At 40.2% G+C, this 14,406-nt stretch overlaps 1 protein-coding gene across 1 annotated transcript in view; it reads right to left on the reverse strand.

The window, feature by feature from the left end:
• Positions 1 to 3,953: 3,953 nt before the first annotated feature.
• Positions 3,954 to 14,406, reverse strand: part of dlg4a (discs, large homolog 4a (Drosophila)) — a 44,962-nt gene continuing 34,509 nt past the window's right edge. Inside the window, 10 exon segments of the mRNA XM_029447717.1 lie at positions 3,954 to 7,472; positions 8,386 to 8,477; positions 8,588 to 8,700; positions 8,950 to 9,122; positions 9,316 to 9,385; positions 9,387 to 9,418; positions 9,531 to 9,578; positions 10,908 to 10,938; positions 11,026 to 11,068; positions 11,220 to 11,396. Of these exon segments, the coding sequence (XP_029303577.1) occupies positions 7,366 to 7,472; positions 8,386 to 8,477; positions 8,588 to 8,700; positions 8,950 to 9,122; positions 9,316 to 9,385; positions 9,387 to 9,418; positions 9,531 to 9,578; positions 10,908 to 10,938; positions 11,026 to 11,068; positions 11,220 to 11,396 (886 nt within the window). The 3' untranslated portion in view covers positions 3,954 to 7,365.

A 14,406-nucleotide genomic window follows, 5' to 3' on the forward strand; every position in this document is an offset into this window, starting at 1 on the left:
TTCTAACGCTGGCATATTCCTATATGCCATCATCCAAATTTGAGATAATGTGTCATCATTGCTACAAAAGCAAAGTGTGCATTTGGCCCAGGTGACATTATAAGCCTCCGTGGGTTAAGCTCTGCCCTTGCAGATGCAGCTTAATAAGTGATACCAGAAGGGTGTATTTTAAAATCGCTGTCATTCTAATGGTTGGTGAAACCTCTCTTTGCAAAACCAAAATCCTTGTCACTTGTCATTTTCTATTAATTTCAATGTTGATGAATATTAACTGCAGAAGGTAATACTCCTTTGAAGCCAAGATGCCATGTTTTAATTAGCGTTGATATTTCTCAACAGAAGGAAACACACTTCTCACAATCCAATTAATTCTCCTATAATTTCAGTACAAACATATCTTCTGTGGCAGGTACAGTGTTTTTTTGTGACAGATTATCATTATAAACCTTTAATAGTCAGAAAAAGGCAGACAAACCCATTAGGCTTAATCCAACGTCAGTCTGAGAGCTCTGTCACAAAACCACAGGAGTCTGTATTATCGTGCTCTATAAACTTAAAAAGGCAGCTCTTTTCAAACGTCATAAAGCAGCATCTTAACGGCAAAACCCCCGCACCACATCCTGCACATCCCAAATATGAGGTTGAATCATAGACGCTGTCGGTGTGATACGTGGCTGCAGAGCAACCAAAGTGACGTCATCCGGAGCACAAGATAAACAAAAGTGTTGAACTTATGTTGTCCAACACTAACAGTTTGATGGGGCCCATCTGAGGTTGGATCATATACGCTGTTGGTGTGATACGTGACTGCAGAGCAACCAAAGTGACGTCATCCGGAGCACAAGATACACAAAAGTGTTGAACTTATGTTGTCCAACACTAACAGTTTGATGGGGCTCAGCTGGGACCTCATGGGTGGAGGAGCAAAACAAAAATGAGAGGATAAAGAATCAGCGAGTAAAAGACGCAGCTGGCTTTAATGAAAAATAAAATATGAACAGGGAAAGGATCTGTGTTTGATCCTCTACTGCAGGCTGTAGCTGTCATGTTGTAATGAAGGTAACAAATGGTCCTGACAACCTCCTGTGTGTAGCCAAAGTGTTTGGTAGACACATTGAAATGTCTTAGTGAAGTCTGTGACTAACAGTTGCTGTTGCAGTTTTTGAAACTTTACAATTTACTGTGATTGTAGCCAAAGTAATTCACGCTAATATTATCGCGATGTCTATGGAAAATAAATAAATCATAATAATGCTATCAGTTGAATTCATCTTGCTTAGCTGTTTATTGTGCATTGTGTCTCCTTTGTGACTGATGAATTACAGTCCTAATACGAGTGTAAGAAGGTGGAGAGAGAGTCTGTAACCATAACTGTAAAAAGCCGTGGCTAGTAAGAGGCGCTGGATTATTTACACGATATTATCACCGCTCTAATGCTTCAGAACACCTGCAGGTGAACAAGTGTATATTCAAAGTTATGAAAGCGTTGCAGTTTTAGGTACGTTAGGTTTCGGCACCAAAACTACGTGGTTAGCTTCAGGGAAAAGATCATGGTTAAAATAAGTATGCCTACATCATTTATCCGTCGCCATTGAAATTACGTATGTAACGCACCTTTGCCTACATAGGCTACATCAGTCAAAATAACTCAACCTTGACTTTCGGTTTCACACGGGACACAAACTCTTTTGCTAGAAATCTCCTCCTTCTTGTATTTGTATCGGTGAGCAACCATGTGAATGGATGATAACGTCGCTCTGAACCTACTCGTAGGTGTAGCAGGCCCCTTCCCATATCTAACCACTGATAATGGCCATATTATTAACAGGATATCAATAATATCATTTTTTTAACATCACCACCATGTTGTACTGTAATGCTATGTTTGCTGTGCAGAAGCATATGAGCAGTTTTGTGGTTGCTTTGAATGCTTGTGATAATTCTTCTTTCCAACACTCACAGTGGACACCCGTCTGCTGCTCTTTCATCCAAATCCAGCCCTGTCACTGCAGCTCTGGACCCCAGCAGCAGGCACAAAGAGCTACTACTCCAGTACAAGCCTATTGTGAAACAGGCTGTACATAATCACAGCAATACGTTCGACTTGCAACGCATGAAATATATCACTTTTATCCCACTCAGAGTTGTGAGATCGAACAGTTTGACAATCATCCTGCTTATTTCCCTTCTGCCAGCTTCCTCACTTCATCCTGTTTGGAGTGAAATGTGATTCTTATGCCTGGCTTGATTTGATTATTCCATTAGGAAGCATTCATTTCTCATTCCTCTTTAGTTTAAAAATGACTGTCCGCCCTGGCTGTAAAACAGGATGTTGGCAATGGATTGTGCGTACATCTGTGATACACACGGTTTCAAGATTTCCCAAAACATGAATCACTTTAATGATTAAAAAGAGAGTTTTGTCAGTTACTTAATTAGAAGGAAATTTCAAAGCCTAAATTGGAGTAACCACATTACTTTGGCAAATCTTTCAATAATCCATCTGCGAGGCATCTGTCTTGATCTAGGATCCAACAGTGCATTCTCCCACCAGCTTGTGGGAAGATGCATTACATCCCTGTATAGAGCAGACACCTGTTAAGGGCTGAGGAAGATAACAGTAACATGTGCAGGGAAGTGACCTGAAAGCTGTTAAGGCCTTAGTTACATACCAGTTTGCAGGTTCAAATCCAGTTTATGACCTTTGATTGATGGTCTCCCCTTTCTCTGTCAAATCCTTTCTAATACTTGCAGGTGTCATAATACGGTAGAGGCGAGGCTGTGATCGACATGGTGATTGATGTTTGTGAATTTCAGGAGTAAAATACAACTTCTCCTTCAACCCTGAACAAGTGGAGGAGAAAATGGATAAGTAGATTTGAGTATTTTACTGCAATCATTGAAAGCCTTTATACATTTTCAAGTGTCCTGTTAAACAGGTATACGGGGGAGAAAATGTCTGAGTTTATTCAGGCTCTTAATTGAAGCTACAGTATATTATTTGTACACAGAATGAGATATTAAAAACCAGACTTTCTTATGCCCTCACCAGATATTTTTTAGAACTATTTTATAGACATCAACCCAAAAATTCAACCTGTTTTGTATATTAGATTTTGCAGAGCATTTAAAATAATGTATTTCTGTGGTTTTGAAAAATCTTTGGCTGCAAAGCATGATCTTGTTAAAACTGATCCACAGTCAGCTTGTTGGATTTTATTTCTCAATGGCCTTTCTAGTGTTAAAGTATAATTTTAAAGGAGCAATATGTCATTCCATTACTCCATTTGTCTGTTCCTAAACCTTCATAATATATTTATTGTTTTACCCACTGTGAATACACACTGATGATTCATCAGAAAACAGGGTCAAATTACACGTATGGGCAACAACAGGCCGAATCTTATTACAGGTCATTTTCGGTTATGTTTTGTGTTTTGGTAGTTGGAGTCATTTGTTCAATTTCCTTTAAATTTGAATCACAGATTGTGCCTTTTAAAAACTGTACAGATGATACAAATATGCTACAAGCCTGAGGTAAGCACAAGGATATATGATTATAGCACCCACACACAGTGTGAAAGTCTGCCTGTTTACACACACGCACACACACACACACACACACACACACGCACTCACACACACCCACACACACTATAGCATTACATGCAATCAAACGGAAGGATCCTCGTTGTGTGCTTTTCTAAAGAGAAAATGGTTTCCCTGATGAGAGAGGGGGAGGTGGTGGAGCTCCCAGCAAATAAGAGCCACAGCAAGTACGTGCAAATTCAGCTGAGAGGAGCTTGTATAAGCAGCTGAAAATGGAGAATGAGTGCCCTCCCCTGGTCGCACTGTTGCCTCCCTGCAGCCTCCACCTGTGGAACTGTGAGGCCTCAAATCATCAACACAGACAAACGGAAAAAAAACAAGGCTGCAGAGTCCATTTTCAGAAAGCATTTTTAAATTCATTTTATTATTTTATAGCTAATTTACAACAAGCGCTTCACTGAACTGGAACATTTTATTTTGCTTGATATTGTCATTGTTAAATATATTTTTCTGCATCAGTTGACTTTGTTGTAACTTTGTAATCAGTCTTTTCTGTAAAAATTCATATATTTTTATAAGGAATATCACACTATGATACGGATGGCTGAGAGAGATATTAAGAAATACATTGAACCCTCAAATAAAGAAATTTAAAACATATTATTCCATTCATGGATGTGTTGTCATGTGTTGTTTCTGTGGTTCTCTCAATGTCTAAATGTCAATGGATGTGCTGATATCTTTGTGTGTGTGTGTGTGTGTGTGTGTGTGTGTGTGTGTGTGTGATGCCCACCCGGAGTGTGCAAATGTTGTTTCTGTGTTTGAGCATTTGAACTGGGCTGTGGCTCTGTTGGATCCTATACTTGCATCCATTCAGCAGTGTGCACGGCTAAATATAAAGCCACACAGCACTCCAACATCTCTATTATATTTACAGCATTTCTGGCCGAGACCCTAAAGCTCTCTCAATGTGGAAAAAAAATAAATACAAAAATATACAGACTTGAGATGGAACCTGTTCTAAATAAATAATAAATCATAAACAAAAACGTGATACTTGTCATTCGCAAGCTTCCGCCTTGAGCTGAGAGAAGCGAGTGAGCAAAAATAAAGAAACAATAAATATGAATGGTCACTTCCATCAATACTTCCACCTTCACTCTTATAATTCAGAACAAATTATAAGTAAATACAAACACATGCTCATAAAACCTTGGAGTCCACCGTCGTTTCTCTTGCTGATACCTGTAGCATATAATGCCATCAGTGCAAACTTTATAAATACTGTTTTAATCTTAGACACACGTAAAACCATCTTCATTGCATAACATCATAGCAGTATTGCACTACATCTTCATGTGCGTGTCTCACTCTCTCGCTCTGGCACACACACATACGCACACCACCCATTAATGTATTATACATTATAACCACCAGTGGATGTTATAAAGGATAGATATTCTCATATAGTATCATTTATATTTTATTCACAACACACACTTTCTAGTCACCCACACACACACACACACACAAGCAGCAAACACACATATGCACGCGCACAGTCAGACACACACGGCTGCATTGTACATGTGTTTCGATTCTTTTTCAACGTACACAAGAACATGTCAAATATGTCAGTTCAAAGCTCTAGTGTGAGGTCTGCTTTACGTTGAACGGTTCAGTTATTACTGTATAGCTTTTTGCTGCGTTTTACAACAATAAAATGGGAATGTGAGTAAATTCAACAACCAAACTGCAATATCACCCAAAGGAATCAATGGAATATTGTTTGGAGATGTTGATTTTTACAGACTTAGTCCCGTTAGAAATTGTCATAAAAAAGATATATATATATATATTTATATTCATATTTATATTTATATTTATATTTATATATATAGGCCATTTATTTGTTAAACATGACTTAGCTTTAATTTGTGTGGACACAAGAGGGAGAAAGAAGCAGAGAAAAAGTGGAAGAGAGATAATAAAAGAAGACCTATTCCTCCCACACAGAGGAGTTTTCCACACATGAATGTGCACACACAGAGACCCACAGGCACATACACACACGCACACACACACACACACACACACACACAGACACACACACACGCCATGGCTTTTACTGAGGCCACTGGAAACAGTGTGTACGTCTGCGGCTGAGGGATTCTTTTGGAAGAGTGATCGGTGAGTCGGCTGTGGTGCGATGAAGCTCTGCTGTTTGTGCCTAGAGAGATAACATTCATCCTGGATTCTGACTAGCAGGTCAGAACAGCCAGTCGCCCTGTAGAGGAGTGTGCTAGGTTACAGCTAAGGTTACAACTCTACGTGTGTTTGTGTGTGTGTGTATGTGTGTGTGTGTGTGTGTGTGTGTGTGTGTGTGTGTGTGTGTGTGTGTGTGTGTCGGTGGATAGGTGTGTTTGTGTAAGGGTGCGTGAGTGTGTGTGCGTAAGAGAGCAGAGGCTAAACTGCATGTCAGAGCATCTACTGTGCTCAGGTTTGGCCTCTCATGACCATATCTCATGACCGTGTCTCTCTTCTCTTCTTCCTTCATGAGACATGCTAAAAAACTCCTCCACAATATGGAGGTGGAGAAAGAGAAAACATCCTACTTTTACTTTCTTTTTTATCCTTTTTTTTTTTCTTCTTTTTATAAGTCTGATTTTTTTTCTTCCATTGTTTTTATCTCCTGTCTCCATTGTCTTTGAGGATGCATGCACAAATTCAGCATATGAGTTTTTATCATTATAATTATTTGAACTGCCTTTAAATAATGCCTCGCAATATTCAACATGGGTGATTGAGCAAATGTCAGTCTTGGTCACTGAGGTGTTATTCGGAGTTCACGCTCAGAACCGAGAGGAGATACACGAGAAAAAGGGACTCTTTGCCGAGAAAAGACTCCTCATCAAGAGGGACTCAGCAGGATGTGGGCGCCCCATTCTCAGTCGTCCTCCTTTCCTGTCCTGAAACAAGGCAGAGCTGACAGGAGGAGGAAGAGAGAAAGCCAGGAGGTGATATAAAAAGAGGGACCAGAGTCTTTTTTTGGACACCTCCATCTCAGACATAGGTGCGTGGAGGTGTTCAATGGGGGCGTGAGAGGGGTGGGGAGGGTGAGGTGGTCTTAATACTACCTCGGGGTCCGTCCCTGCTGTGTCACCCTCTGCTCTCTTTCAAGCCCTGTTCAGACCTAATGTCCAGATATATCCCGACTGTGTTGAGATCCAGATGGACTGCAGTTCACACCTGGCATCAGAATGCATCTGAAATCTCTCAAGTTAAATCACTTGTGATTGGATTTCGCTTCCCTTTTGCTTTTATTTTTTGGGAAACTGCATCTAAACAGAGAAAACATACGTTACACACCAAGTTGTTTGGCAACACCTAATCAACTGTGTTTAGGACATTTGCGTCCCCAGTTCCGGGTGCATTCGCAGCTGTATTTAGAACTGCAACTTGTGGCCAAGATGCATTTTAATGCTGAGTGTGAACAGGGCCTCAATACTCAGTCCTGCCTCATTAAAGTGGAATACTGATGAAGTCTTTTCAGTCTAATTACACATCGCTGTGCTCACATCTGTCTCAGAGTCTCTTTTTTGGTCGTTCTTTGCCTCGCTGTGTCACTTCCTGTGTTTGTCTTGGTCTCTGTGTTTGTCTTAGTATGCATTTGTCTCTCTGTGTCATTCTCAGTGATTGCCTAAGCACTGACTTTGCTGGAGGACAGACAGGCAGGCGAGGCTGGCTTGGCCGTGAGGGTGAAGGGTGGTGTCGGTCGGTGGTTGTGAGGAAGGGGTGGTTTGTACGGGTGCAGCATCACAGCCTCTCCCGAGTGGGGATCCAGATGTAAGGCCCTGATTGCTCCTCGATCACTGTCTTTACTTTGTGATAGACCTCTTCAAAGCTGTCCCCCTCCACGACAGCTGCAGGAGGACACAGGAAGTGTGAGGGGAGCCATGAGGGGTGGAGAGAAAAAATGGTAAAGAAAAGAGAAAAGAGACAAGAGAAAGCAGGGAAAATGGAATCATTAGGGAAAAAGAAAGAAAGGCAAAAAGGGAAGGAATGACGTTTATCAGAAGTGTTTGCAAGAAAATGATGGGAATAATTAGTTATAAATATCTGTGTAAAAATCGTGTGAAATCTAAATGTTAAACAACAGGCACATTTCCATTATGTATGTATTTCTACAAGGTCTCCCACATATTTATTCAGTCTCACACGTATTCTTTGAGTGGCTGATAAAATGTCACATATGACAGCTGTTCATGATTTGTTATAAATTCTCGACAGCGCCAAATTTGTAAGGAAACCTATCATTTATATTCTGTCGACCGCTGTGATTTGCCCTAAATGTGTCCCATAAATGTTAAAATGTCCCCCTAGAAGGCGTTCATTCTCTTATTCAACACTTTCAGAACATGGAAAAGTGAAGTCCATCTTTGTGGAGGAGGCTTGTTTTATCATTGGCATTTGTTGGCATTAAACAATAAAACTAAATTGAAAAAAAGTGAAATGCAAGTATCACACTCTGAAGTGTGCACATGAGCGCCAGCAATAAACCGTAAATGTGGGCAACCTGTTGTTTCAAAAGTCTCGTAAACATAAAATTAAGGATTTCTTTTAATCACCACTTCACATCAAATAGATTAGCGTACAGCGGAGCGCAAACACACGGGTGTATAAACTCACGTTTACCATCTGGTGCTGCCATAATCCAAACCAAAATCCACAAACAGTATACATGAGACCAGTTTGCTACTTAGAAATCCCATGCTCTGTGTGTACACATCATTTCTGTGTGTTCCCATCATATAGACACAAACGCTCCGCTCTTACCCGAGAAACACTCTAGGAAGTCTTGTTCTAGTTTGAGGGCTCGGTCCATTCCTTTCCTGGCCTGCTCCTCAGTCAGGCGAGTGTTGATCTCCCTGTTAACATCACACACAACATCTTCATTTTAACACATACTTCCATCATGCGCAGCACTGTATGTTAACCACACATTTAAAAATGTATAAATAGCTTTTGAAGTACGTACAAGACATTCTCCAGTGCCTTGGGCCGGACAAAGATGGCGATGGGATGAAGCTGAGCGGCTTGTAGTCTGCGCACAGCATTGGCCGATACATCCAGGATGCAGTGTTTCCCCTGCTGCTCGTGCACATGTGCAGGGAAAGAAATGATAAGGATTCATTTAATAAAAAAAGTTGAAAAATGTTGAACACACACTTGTAATTAGGAAATATTCCTGATTACTGATAAACTAATCTATCTATTTAATCTTATCATTGTAGAACAAATAGTTAGTAGAAGTAAGTAAGCCGATTGCTAAAAAGGATTTAAAAGAATTTCATCATTGACATTTATTTTTATTTCCTGGTACAACATGTTGCCGCGCACCTGCTCAGCCACCTCGCGGACACTCTGCACACTGGTGCCATACAGGTGACTATTGTACTGGCCCGCCTCGATGAACCGATGGCTCTGGATGTCTTTCTCCATCTGTTCCCGTGATGACACGAAGTGATAGTCCCGCCCATCCACCTCATATTCCCTCTTGGGCCGTGTGGTGTCTGTCAGGGGGAGAACAAAACAATAAAAGCAGCATACACACATACAGTTTGATGCTCAAAATCGAAGCAATTACTGGGAGGGATGCATTATGCAGACATCCCCCTAAAATGGCTGCAGGTGGCAGCAGTGACACGAAAATAAAAATAAACAATGAACAGATCAGGCTCCATGACTGACAGCGTAATTACTTACGTGGGACACAAGATCCAAACTTATCAGGGAACTCAGACAACAGGTCATCGTTTATCCTGTCTTTCACAGGGACCCAGAATGATGATGGGCCTCGCATAATGAACTTAGCACGAAGAGAAAGAGTGAAGAAAGAGAGTAGGAACATTCAGAACAGGCAAATACAAACAGAAATGTAATATAAAAGCCTTAAATAACGGACTTCTATAGGACCTTACCTTCCACTTGGGTGACAGTCTCATAACTTTGTGAGGGTTTATCTCTCCCTGATGACAGAACATAAAAGCATTCAGAGAAAACCATTATAAATTACATTTTATGAGTGTGAATGTGTGTGTGCGTGTGTATTTGTGTGTACTGAATTTAATGTATGTTCAAATGTCGCAGTCTATACATCATATTGTAGAGAGAAGTGGATAAGGGTGCAATTCACATTCATGCGTTTATTCTTTACGTTGTTGTGACGGCATGATCCGTCGATGAGTGTTAAGGTGCACAGGCACTCCAAAAATAGGCACAAAAAAAAAACCCAGCCGAAAATGAATCTATGTGGGCTAAGGGCCCACTGGTAGCAGTCCGCTGTGTGTTCCGAGAGTGCCACGGGCGACAGGTGCTTTGTCCTCCGCTGGGAGGAAAACATGTCGCTCACCTGGCGAGAGAGTCTCAGTTTTCTGACGCTGACTGCTCGCTGCTCGCTTCATTGTTTGTGCTTTTAAAAAGTTGTGTGAACAGCTGGAGGTTACTGAGGAGAGGCGACAACGGGGCAGACAGAGCTTGAATAATAAAGTGTATTTATTGCTGGTTCTGCCGCCGTCCTCCCCGTAGCCAGATTCCACTGTTCAGTATTGTATATTTTCCCCTGAGTATACGCTTCAATATGTCGTTAGTGACAGGTGTGCTTTGGACTACAGATCGTAAGAAAATGTACACAATGGTCAGTTTATATTTGGCAGTCTGTGTAATGTCCACAAATTGGTTTGTGAGGCATTTACAGATGATTTTGCATTCGCGATATGATTCACTATATTGGAGGGAATGATCATTTTTGCATCATTATCCACATTTTCATTGAAAAATATATGAAAATGATGATGGTGTGATTTTTTGCTAGGATCTGTATCAAACAAAGATCTTTTCAGTCTGTAGAATAAGATTTGTAGGCCGGGACAACTCTGCAGCACTAGAATGTTATTTTGTCACATACCTTTCCTCTAACAAATATTGTGTCTCCTGTGACTTGGACTGCACTCGTCCATATTGCCATTTCATTTAAATTCCGATAAATTGTTCAGCCGTAGAAGGGACTGCTCTGTAGCTGCAGTTAGTAACACATTTGCAGGAGGCAATGCACCTTTAATTGAGCAATTAATCTTGTCATGTCATGGGTATTACAGAGTGTTTCTGATTACAATTTACATACATAAAGTGTATGTAACTAAAAACAAGAGAGATGTTTTTTTGTATGTCAGCAAATCGTGTTCCTGTGTTGCTGCCCATTACTACAGTGTTAACTGTAGTCAGCTAAAGTCAGTAACATGTGTAAATGGTAGCTTGCAGTGTCAATGCAAAGTACATTTATGCTTTATTCTAATTACCTAGAGTGCCCATGCTGTCTCGACCATGGTCCTGCAATAGAAACCAGAGCAGAGATTTACACACTGGGAGGCAGTTTGAGAGTCACAACTCATTCAAACAGCACCAGAATGAACTTACCCTCTCTTTGGTGTTACCACGAGACCACTCTTTTCTTTCCACCCTGTAAAGACGAGGAGGAAGAACAAAAATGTGACATTTTGGAGACAGAGTGATGAAGTTAGAAAGGTTTACTTAAGATGTTAAGTGATTGTTGAAGAAAAAAGTAAAAAAAAGTAAGACCTCCCACACTCACTCACAGGGAAAAGTCTGACCTGTGCTTGCTAGGGATGAAGCCGACCTCCTCAGCCTCGTTCTGGGGACTGACCTTACGGGCCTGCCACCACTCCTCGTCTCCGCAGTCCAGCACATGCAGGACATCCCCAAACCTGAAGCCCAGTGCCTGACTGAGGAAGCCACAGTCCGCAGTCTTGTCATAGTCGAAAAGAGCCCTGAGTGATGGAAGAATTCAAGTCAGTGACTTAATAAAACAACTCTTTTAAATTCTATTTAACAACTAGAACACCAACATGATCAACAATCTTCTTACATTTTGCTTAAGTAGCTTCATAATTAGAACATTTAGTTTATCACACTGTTTAAAAACAACTCATACTGCATACATTACGAGTGCTCATTAAAAGTTATTCATATACAGAGAAATATCCAAATACAAAATGCCATTTTGTTAAGGCTGTCCCAAATTGAAAAATATGGATGCATTTATGACCTCTAATAGCAAATTCAAGTTGTAACCACTTATAAATAATAAATAAATCACACAGCACTGTTTGTGAAAGCACCGTGATTAATCTTTTCAGAAATCCTCTTTTCTTTGATTTACAGAAAAACAAAAACACATCCTGCTACATAAAGTATTAATGCAATATTGTTTCTGGCCACCAGTGGCAGCACTGCACGCTGTGCTTCTGTGCAGAACTTCACTCAGTAAGCAAGGAAGAAATTCTGCGCCATCTTGGATTGATAAGTGTTTTAAAATGGGGATCGTTTGCTCATAATTTCCATTGACATAAGTCCCAATTTTGTTACTACACCCCAGATTCTGCCGTGAATTGCCCTCTAGTTGTTTTTATACCCATCCTTCATCTGATAAGCAACTTTTTGCAATGGGTGATTCTGTCATTCAGCCATTCAGGTACATCTTATGTGAAGTCCTACATAATACATGGAATCGGAGTTTCGGCTTCCTGTGGAATCGCAATGCATGCTGGTGTGGCGGGCCTAGAAAAGTGAGCACCAACTCTACAAGGGCCGCCATATTGGATTTCTTCTCTGCGTGTTTACATTATATTTGGCTAGTTTTTAGTGTGTAATCATCGCTCTTCTAGTTATGGGATTTGGACACTGACATTGTGTGGTGAAAGGATGTTCAAACAGTGGGAGAAAGCTAAATAAATGGGCAGAATCTCATTGTAAGCTTCACGATTGCAAGAATTGCGACTGCAAGCCCCTGTTCGAACTATTTCCATTTCCAACAGCACTAAAGAACAATGATAGAAGGCTAGCATGGACCAAAGCTGTAAAGAGACAGGATTACAATGGGAAGTCTTGGGAGCCCAAGAAATCTTTGCGGATTTGCAGTGAGCATTTCATGCAAGGAAAACCAACAAATGAATTCCCTGATCCTGAACTCGACCTGGGGTATGTAGTCTATCTACTTGATTTATATATTGACAAATGTACTTTCTATATATTGAGCTTTATAATAATTAACAAACACACTTTCAAAAAGCAATACTCAGAATCTGTGAGAGGATTGAAAGATATTTGTTTCAACCAGCCAGAGTCAAACAGTCTAAATGCTTTGCCTTCTTTGTATTCGTTCAAAGTTTGTTTATGAAACTCGACATGGTTCCCTGGGTGGTCAGACATTAAAAATACCAGCATGCATTGCGAATCCACCGGAAGCCCGGAACTCCGATTCCATGTATACGTCTAGGCTAAACCGAAATGTTAGCCCTGTTTGTAACGCACATATATATACAGCCTCACTGTCAGCCATAGTTATGGAGCGAAGCAGGACGATAAAGCATATTTCTTCACACTCTGAGCTATGGGGAGGCATTATGGGAGCTGTTGTTGCTGTCAGTATCAACGGATTGTTAAAACCCATATTATGTGTAACTTGAGACATTCAGAGTGAATAGCGTGACCCAGAGCAGACCATTCTCATTGTCCTGTCACTGCTGGTTATTGAGTCACACCTGGACCTGGAGAGGACTTTATCACCAGTTTACACAGGAAATCAAGGAAGAAGTTCCTCTAAATGTTTGACCCATATTCCCTTTTTACTTTTTCTTTGTTTGCTCATTGTGGTAGCGTTTTCGCTTTATTTTGCATTACCTCTTTATGACGTTGTTTTGATCACACATCAATTTACACATCATCATCTTGTATTCTGTCTTGTATTAATATAGAGTTTATCTCACTGTATTTACCATAGATGGTATAAAATGGGCATTTACAAAACGTTACACAAGGATCCTGCTCTGCAGCAAATTGGCATTTGCTTGTGTAAAGTATAATTTGGCACATGATGATGTCTTGTATTTGTGTGTAAAGCACAGAAGTTCCAAACTAGTACATGCAGTAGGCTAAGTCTACAGGGTTTTATTTACTGTACACAGGAAATCTAAATGTGGTGCAGATTACTGTATATCATTATGTACAGTAAACATTAAGATGTGTTGTGTGAATTGTAGTAAACACAGTAATGCAATGGCATTTTACTAGTATTTGCAGTTAAGTAGGGGCAGTGAATACCTTGAATATGCAAGATACACGTAAAGCCACTGTGAGTCGTTCTGTGGTGTCTTCACTCTTTGTTGGACTGTAGCAGCTTCACACTGATATACGCTTACTGTTATTTATTGCTTTACAGTTTGTAACCTTTATTGCACACAGTTTGTGTTGATCCAGGCCTGTCCTGCGCTTTGAGCAGGGCTTGCCCTGACTTGAGTTTGTTAAGAAAGGAGTTGATGGGATCGGGTGTCTAGCTATACAGCCTGTGATTAATGTACTATTTCTATCATTCATTTTTTAAATGCACATTTTGTAAAATCCCTATATTAAAAGTTATAAGTCATGAGCCAGAATAAGCCAAGAAAAGATATTGACCTTATTAAAAAAAAGGGCAACATTTTAAAAACTGTTTGTATTGGCTGTTAAGAGGGAATGAACTGCTCAGCTCATTGTACTTTTTGAATATTCAGTATTTACAATCACATACTGTACATTAATCTCTTTCTTGTATGGTATGTAGTGTACTGTGATTTGTTGTACATAGTGCCTTAAATTATCATTTTATCTCTCTATTCTGGCTTTTACTCACAAAACGACAGAGACTCTGAATGCAGTAATCATTTTTTTCTAATAATCAAATTATGTCCAGTGACAATGATGGCTTCACTTTCAAAAGTTAACATTCAGCTCTATAAAGTC

This window comes from Cottoperca gobio, chromosome 14, assembly GCF_900634415.1.
Source record: "Cottoperca gobio chromosome 14, fCotGob3.1, whole genome shotgun sequence".
In the NCBI taxonomy this organism is placed as follows: Eukaryota; Metazoa; Chordata; class Actinopteri; order Perciformes; family Bovichtidae; genus Cottoperca; species Cottoperca gobio.